This window comes from Notolabrus celidotus, unplaced genomic scaffold (assembly GCF_009762535.1).
Source record: "Notolabrus celidotus isolate fNotCel1 unplaced genomic scaffold, fNotCel1.pri scaffold_160_arrow_ctg1, whole genome shotgun sequence".
Lineage (NCBI taxonomy): Eukaryota > Metazoa > Chordata > Actinopteri > Labriformes > Labridae > Notolabrus > Notolabrus celidotus.
The window spans coordinates 56,897-64,942 of NW_023260029.1; the positions used below are offsets into that span (position 1 = coordinate 56,897).

The window sequence follows — 8,046 nt, forward strand, 5'->3', positions numbered from 1 at the left end:
GTAAAAACATTCCTTAAAGGGACAGTTCTCTGTTTTGAAGTGCGGCTGTTTGAGGTACCCGTGTTTCTTTAGATCGTACTCTGACTCAAACACTGACGTGTGACGGCTCTGATCTTGGACCTGTTCCTCCGCCTGCAGCGCACTGATCAGCTGTTGGAGCTTCAATGAGACTTTAAGACAACCAGACTAAAGACTGAGGGACTCTGACAGAGACCAGGACGTGATGTTCACACGTTCACAGAGGAAGGAGAGACTTCTCCTGTACCTGGAGAGCAGCAGAGATCCAGAGTTACCTGCTGGAGCAGGTGTGTAAACTGTGAGTCCATGAACCCAGAGACCTCCTGCTGTCAGGACTGGGACTTGGTTCGAACTGGACTTCAGGATCTTTCTGAATCAGAGGAGTCCAGTCTCACTAAACGCTGCTGTGTTACCTGCTTTCTTCACTCTAAAGAAGTTACATGAGCTGAGAGAACTCTGCATCCCTGAGTCAGATCCATCAGGATCAGACCGAGGAGCTTCAGAGGACCTCAGACTCTTTAAAGTCCAAACTCAGGACACATCAGAGACTGGAACAGCTGATCGGCGCTCTGCAGGCGGAGGAGCATGAACAAAGTAAAGTCCTGAAACAGAGCGTGGTGGTTCACACGGAGGACGGGCTGTGGGTGGAGCTACAGCGATCTAAAAGACGAGGTAGAGCTGACCCCGCCCACTCAGACGTGAACGTGTTGCTGAGGTTTGAAGGCGTTCAGACAGAGAACTCAGTTTTCCTATTATCTTAAATCCCATGAATGCATCTCTGCCTGATGACAGGTCATTGAGATGGCGGTCATTGAGATGGCGGTCATTGAGATGGCGGTCATTGAGATGGCGGTCAGCGTGTGGCGCTCTCTGTGTCAGATATTTAAACACGGTTCATCTCTCTTCATGTTTCATTTACCAGAGCAAGGTGAAGCTGCAGGGGGCGGAGCAGGAAGTCATTTCTGGTCACAGGACGTCCCGCCCACTTAGCAGCCCTGTTGCTCTGACCCCGCCTCCAGCTGGTTCTCAGCCAATGAGGACACTCTGGCACTGGTGGTCGTCCTGCAGCAAAACAAAGACAAACAACATCAGAGTCTGGTTCAGGTTTTCTTTATCTTCTGGGCTACGTGTAAAACCAGGTCCTGGATCCAGTCCACAGGGAGGCGCTGATGCTCCTGAAGACCTGAGCTTCACAAGAGATGAACTCCACAGGAGGAACGTCTCCCCCTGAGGAGCTCAGGTACAACATTAACAAACAGGGGAGCAGGGCTGTTTTCAAACCTCCTACTATCCTAGCAGTCCGGACTGAGCCAGTCTAAAGTCAGTCTGTATGTGAACAAGAGATAAACCTGCAGACTGATAAACTCCCCAGATGTCTCCTGATTCAGGAACATGTCTCAGTCTGCCTCCCTTACTGTTTCCCACAATGCACTGCGCTCGTTCTGCTTTTTCTTTTCTCCTATTTTGACGAGAGAAACTCAGTTTTTATGAGCTGTGAAAATTATTAACTTACATAAAAACCACTTCCTAACTTTTTAAATCATCAGGGATGTTAAAGAAGCAGTTTCTCTATCGGCTAGGTCGTTGTGAGCCAGCATCCTGCAGACCAGATCCACCAGACCGGACTACTGACCCGTTTAGAAAACAGGCAAAGAAATCAAAAACAAGTCCAGTGCTGGAGCCAAAACCTGCAGTTCCTCCAGTGTCCACTAGAGTGTGTCTCCTGCAGGTCCTCCAGTGTCCACTAGAGTGTGTCTCCTGCAGTTCCTCCAGTGTCCACTAGAGTGTGTCTCCTGCAGTTCCTCCAGTGTCCACTAGAGTGTGTCTCCTGCAGGTCCTCCAGTGTCCACTAGAGTGTGTCTCCTGCAGTTCCTCCAGTGTCCACTAGAGTGTGTCTCCTGCAGGTCCTCCAGTGTCCACTAGAGTGTGTCTCCTGCAGTTCCTCCAGTGTCCACTAGAGCAGTGGTTCCCATCGTTAGACACAAATAGAGGCTCGTGTGACGCCTTCCAGAATGTGTTTTTTTTTAAGTTTTTTTAAAAATATGAATTATGTTTTCTTATGTTTATCTTCCTTTTTGTGTGAACTGTTAATTATTTGTATTTCTTTATTATTCTTTTGTATTTTCATGTATTTAGTATTTTTTCTTCTTCGTTGGTTTTGTGTTATTTATATATAATTAGTTAACTTGTGATGGACAGAGAAATACTGAAAATTGAAAAAACTAAAAGTTGAATGAGAAAAGTCTAAAATAGAACATTTTACTCTTTGTAGTAAAAGCTAAATACAGAATCAGTCTCTAACCTATAAAATCTAAAGTGTAATGAGTGTTCTGCCTTTCTTTGTTTCCACATGACTCCTAAGTTTAGCCGTGTTTCTTCTGTAACTCCAAAGGAAGTACTTTTGTGTCCTTTCAAAATAAAAGAAGGTTTGGTTGCAAAACAGGAAATAGCAAGTCCAAGTTCTGGACGAGCTACAACCATAGACCGTATGAATATGGACGTAGTCTCTGTGACGTCCCCCGTCTGTTTCTGAAGCGCTGTTTGAGGCCGATCGGCGGCGGCGGCCATATTGCTTCTGTGGAGCGATTGTGTTGTAAAGAGGCGGGGCTTTGAGCCTCCTCGCCAACAGCTACAGTGTTCCCGCCAAGCGGCAACCTCCAATGTGGAAGTGTTAAGAACTGCAGTTCATGGAGGATCCACTAGAGGCTGGCTCTGGAAGAACCAGAAACCACATACACACCCATTCAAAGAGCCGGTCTTTATTTAAACATGGTTCAAAGACCAGGGGAGTCTGGATAGATCAGTTCTGGATCAACTCACACTGTGAGGGGGGGGGGGGGGTTTATTCATAACACGGGGATTTCAAAGATATTTAGATTACGAGTCGTCCAATGAGAGGCTCAGCTGACTTGATTGACAGGCAGGGACACTGCAGCTGTTGGCGAGGAGAATCAAAGCCCCGCCTCTTTACGTCAAACTCGCTCCACAGCAGCAATATGGCCGCCGCCGCCGATCGGCCTCAAAACTTCAGAGACAGACGGGTGATTATTTCTACAGAGAGCTATCTGACAGGAAGTTAAATCATACAGTTAGACTGCTTGGAGTGGTCACAGCAGGTTCAGATAGAGACACCTTTAAAGTTCTGTAAGTCACGGTGACAGTTAGCATGCTTACATCAACAGAGCTGAGCTCCACCGCTGGATGTAAACCAGATGTTAAGAGAATGTGTGTGTGTGTGTCGTGGACATCCTCAAACCTTTATTAAGGACCTGTTTAATGGCCTTCCAGGAGAGAGACATAATCTGGCTGAGTTTTCCTCCCATGCAGTCTGGAGTGCTTGTTTGATGCTGCTGTTGTTTTCCTGTAATAATAAACCTGTCACTCTAAAAAGCAGCCAGTGTCACAAAGCTCCTCCTACATCTGTCAACAGTCTGTGGTTGTAGCTCGTCCAGATCTGATGCTTTTATTTTGAATTCATACTGCCTCGTCCAAATCTTATTTTATTTTGAAAGGACACAAAAGTACTTCCTTTGGAGTTACAGAAGAAACACGGCTAAAAGAAGCTAAAACAGGGAACGTTGGACGTATGAGACTCAACAGAGACAGGAGCTCTCTACCTGCTGTTTGTATAACCACCTGCTCACTATACCTCATCACCATGACGACGATGATGACTTTATTGATTCACAACTTTAAACAGGTTGCCGGGTGACGTCACGGAGACTACGTCCATCCAGACTCCCCTGGTCTTTGAACCAGACTGTAAACATGTTTATTAATGCTGTAAAGACCGGCTCTTTGAATGGGTGTGTATGTGGTTTCCTGTACTTCCTGAGCCAGCCTCTAGTGGATCCTCCATGAACTGCAGTTTTTAACACTTCCTCATTGGACTCATATCTTTAGACCGGAGGTTGCTGCTTGGCTACAACATGTCAGCACACAAACAAAGCTCTCCCCTGGACCTGCCTGTAAACTGGATCTGATGGATTCTTTGATTCTCTGCTTCTCTTCAATGAGTTCACTTTGGACTCACTGGATGTTCTGGTGCTTCTACTTCCTGTTTCATCTGCCCACCTGCTCAGTGTGAGCACAGACACCACAGAGGAGGACAGGTGCAGAGTCCTCCTGGGGCTCACCTGAGACCCTGGTGTGAGTCCTGCTCTGCTGTGGGTCCCCTCACAGTGTTGTGGGTCACAGAGAGTCCTGCCTCGTGCCCTTGAGCAGCTCATCAGTACAGACTCAGTTCAGACTGACACGATGAGCTCCCTGACTCTGAAACATGAAGAAGTCTGAATCCAGAGTCCCTGACAGACTGCTGGAGGATCTGTCCCCCTTCAGATGCCTGCAGGACTCAGACCCGTACAGAGTCTTTAAACCGTCTATCAGTTCGACTAACCGAGTAACCGTTAGAGGGCAGGACTCGGTCTGACCTGTTAGACCTGGTCCCTACATGAAGTCTTTAAAGTCTGAAGACTGACTGAGCCCCACACCGGACTGTAGACCCTCTCCCCCTGCTGACGTCACAGCTCATTAGTGATGAAGGGTTAATGAAGGGTTAATGAAGGGTTAATGAAGGGTTAATGAAGGGTTAATGAAGGGTTAATGAAGAGTCAATTAAGAGTTAATTAAGAGTCAATTAAGAGTTAATTAAGAGTTAATGAACAGCTGAGGGAGCTCCAGAGGATGAGCGGCTCCTCACGCAGCCCCGAGCCGGGGAACAGGTGAGTCACGCACACACTGACACTGACACTGACACACACAAACACACACACACACATACACACTGACACACACACACACACACACACACACACACACACACACACGCTTCTTCTTACCTGAAGGTCTCGCGCTCAGTCCGGAGCTTCACGCGCTCTTCATGTCAGACACAAACAGACAGAAAGTCCAAACTTTGCTCCACTCTGACCCACAGACCCTCAGACCCGCAGCGCTGCACGCAACTCTGAGCGCGTCAACCCACGGAAAGCACGCGCAGCTGCAGGGACACACACTTCCGGTGCCCGAGCTCAGGGCTACAAAATAAAAGCTGCTGGAAGCTGAAGGAGGAGGAGCTCTGAAATAAAAGACCAGCTACAAGTCTCTCTTTCTTTATGGGGAGATGATTTAAAGATGGATGGATGGAGGGAGGGATGGAGGGAGGGATGGAGGGAGGGATGGATGGATGGATGGAGGGAGGGATGGAGGGAGGGATGGATGGATGGATGGAGGGAGGGAGGGAGAGAGGGAGGGATGGATGGAGGGATGGATGGATGGATGGAGGGAGGGAGAGAGGGAGGATGGATGGAGGGATGGAGGGATGGATGGAGGGAGGGATGGAGGGAGGGATGGATGGATGGATGGAGGGAGGGAGAGAGGGAGGGATGGAGGGAGGGATGGATGGATGGATGGAGGGAGGGATGGAGGGAGGGATGGATAGATGATTTAAAGATGGATGGATGGAGGGAGGGAGAGAGGGAGGGATGGATGGATGGATGGAGGGAGGGAGAGAGGGAGGGATGGATAGATGATTTAAAGATGGATGGATGGAGGGAGGGAGAGAGGGAGGGATGGATGGATGGATGGAGGGAGGGAGAGAGGGAGGGATGGAGGGAGGGATGGATGGATGGATGGAGGGAGGGATGGAGGGAGGGATGGATAGATGATTTAAAGATGGATGGATGGAGGGAGGGAGAGAGGGAGGGAGAGAGGGAGGGATGGAGGGAGGGATGGATAGATGATTTAAAGATGGATGGAGGGAGGGAGAGAGGGATGGATGGATGGATGGATGGATAGATAGATAGATAGATAGATAGATAGATAGATGGATAGATAGATAGATAGATAGATAGATAGATAGATAGATAGATAGATAGATAGATAGATAGACTGTGTTGCAAAAGACTGATAATAGTTTTAGTTTCATAGCTGTATATTTTCATTTGTGTATCTGTCTGTAATAGATCATTGATTGGCGTTGCTTGGTAACCCAGGCATTATAAATAAATGTGTTTGTTACAAAATGTGAAAAAATGTAGAAGCATTTTTTTCAAGTTCTGTAAATTCTCTTAACTCATAAAGAAATAAGATTACATCATTTAAAGTCTGATTATAACTTTCTACTGTTAAAGTCATACATCATTCATATTTTATCATCAATAGTTAAAGAGTAGATACATGTTAGGTGTGTGTGTGTGTGTGTGTGTGTGTGTGTGTGTGTGTGTGTGTGTGTGTGTGTGTGTGTGTGTGTGTGTGTGTGTGTGTGTGTGTTAAATGAAATGTTTTTATTTTATCCAGTTTAAAGTTCCTCACTGGAGCTTTAAATTCATAGAGGTGAAATGCACCTCAGAGATGTTCCTCTGTGTTTTAAGAGACTCAGTGAGAGACTTTAGATACCTGAGAGAGGGACTCAGGTTCCTCTCAGTTTGTTCCTCTGTAGATAAAAGTCTCTCTAAAGTCAAACACCTGCGGAGGGGTGCTTTTATTTTGAAAAGTTAAACCGGAAGTCTCATGTGGGATCATGCCGGTTTGACTGCTCAGTCCGGACTGCCCCCCTCTCTGTCCATCCCGCAGCAGGTCTCTGTGGCACGACAGGACCAGATGCACGGACCCCCTCTGGACTGAACCGGACCAGAGTCAGCCGAACCGGTGAGAGGAACCCGAGCCGAGCCGGTCTGAGGTGAGCCGGTCTGAGGTGAGCCGGTCTGAGGTGAGCCTGGACCCAGAGCGATCAGCGGGGACCCTGCAGCTCTGAGTCCGCCTCCATGGACGCTCTGGGCGGCTTCAGGTGGAGGATCTTGTCGCTCCTGGTTCTGCTGGTCTGCCTCGCTCCGGGACGCGCTGAGAGGGTGAGTGACCTAAAGCTGGACCCAGAGTCAGGAGAGGGGGGTCAGGGGCACAGGTGAGCTGCAGGTGAGAGAGGGTCTCTCTAAGGACCTGGGACCTGATGAGCCTGGCCCCCTTTATCATGATTAAAACCTGTTTATTCATTAAGACCGGTCTCAGAGTCTCAGAGTCTCAGAGACCCAGTCTGCTGGTCTCTGGGGGGTTTACTTCTGAAACTTTAGATTTTATGATAATTAATAACATCCGGGTTGTTGATGATAAATGACTCTGATTGGCTGAACGCACCTGCTCACTTGTTTGTCTCCATGGCAACAGATGCATCAGTGTGTGTGTGTGTGTGTGTGTGTGTGGTCACCTGTTACCTGAAGGCAGTTTACACCTGACCCTGATACCAGGAAGTTCAGAAGGAGAACTACATGCTGGACTGGTTTCAGTGAAAACAGTGTCCTGGTCTTGGTGAGTTCTGGTTTTGGTGAGTTCTGGTCTTCATAGGTTCTGGTTTTGTTTGGTTTGGTACCCAGTGAGTTCTGGTTTTGTTGAGTACTGGTCTTGGTGAGTTCCGGTTTTGTTGAGAGCTGGTCTTGCTGTATTTAGGTTTTGTTAAGTTCTGGTGTTGTCGGGTTCTGGTTTTGTTTAGTGCCGGTTTGGTGAGTTCTGGTTTTATGTAGTGCTGCTCTTGGGGGACTTTGAGGGTCCTGAGCTGATGTGGGTTCAAGTCTTTATGAGGTCATTTATTGTTAGGGTTGGGTTACGTCAAGTCTGGTCTGGTCTTTGTGGGTCCTGGTCTTGCTGAGCTCAGTTGTTTATTGAGTTCTAAGCTCTGTAGGTTCTGATCCTGATGTGTTCTGGTTTAGGGGGTTGTAGTCTTGGTAAGTTATGATTAAGGTGGGATTCAGTTTTTGAGTTCTGGTCTCAGTGAGAGTCCCTTCCTTGGAGTGTTCGGTCTATGTAAGTTTTGGTCTTGGTGAGTTCTGGCCTTAGGTAATCTGGTCTTACAGACTCTTGATCTCCTCTCCTCTTGATGAGTCCTGGTCTTACCCTGTTATTTGCTAGATCTGGTTTTAGCAAGCTCACGTCTAGGTTTGGTCTGAGTGAGTTTTGGATTGTTGAGTTCTGGTTTTGGTAGATTCTTGTATCTGTCTTCAGGACGATCTTGTCTTTAGGGGTTCATTGTTAGTCCTGTTT

The 8,046-nt window shown here is 47.6% G+C and overlaps 2 protein-coding genes across 2 annotated transcripts in view; one reads left to right on the top strand and one right to left on the bottom strand.

Annotated features, from left to right (window-relative positions):
• LOC117808830 (collagen alpha-4(IV) chain-like) overlaps window positions 1-7,448 on the bottom strand; it is a 38,887-nt gene extending 31,439 nt beyond the window's left edge. Inside the window, 2 exon segments of the mRNA XM_034678502.1 lie at window positions 938-1,080; window positions 7,217-7,448. The gene's annotated coding sequence lies outside the window, so the exon portion shown is untranslated.
• Window positions 6,537-8,046, top strand: part of LOC117808835 (collagen alpha chain-like) — a 12,897-nt gene continuing 11,387 nt past the window's right edge. Inside the window, exon 1 of the mRNA XM_034678506.1 lies at window positions 6,537-6,863. Within this exon, the coding sequence (XP_034534397.1) occupies window positions 6,780-6,863 (84 nt within the window). The 5' untranslated portion in view covers window positions 6,537-6,779. The remainder of the gene's footprint in view (window positions 6,864-8,046) is intronic.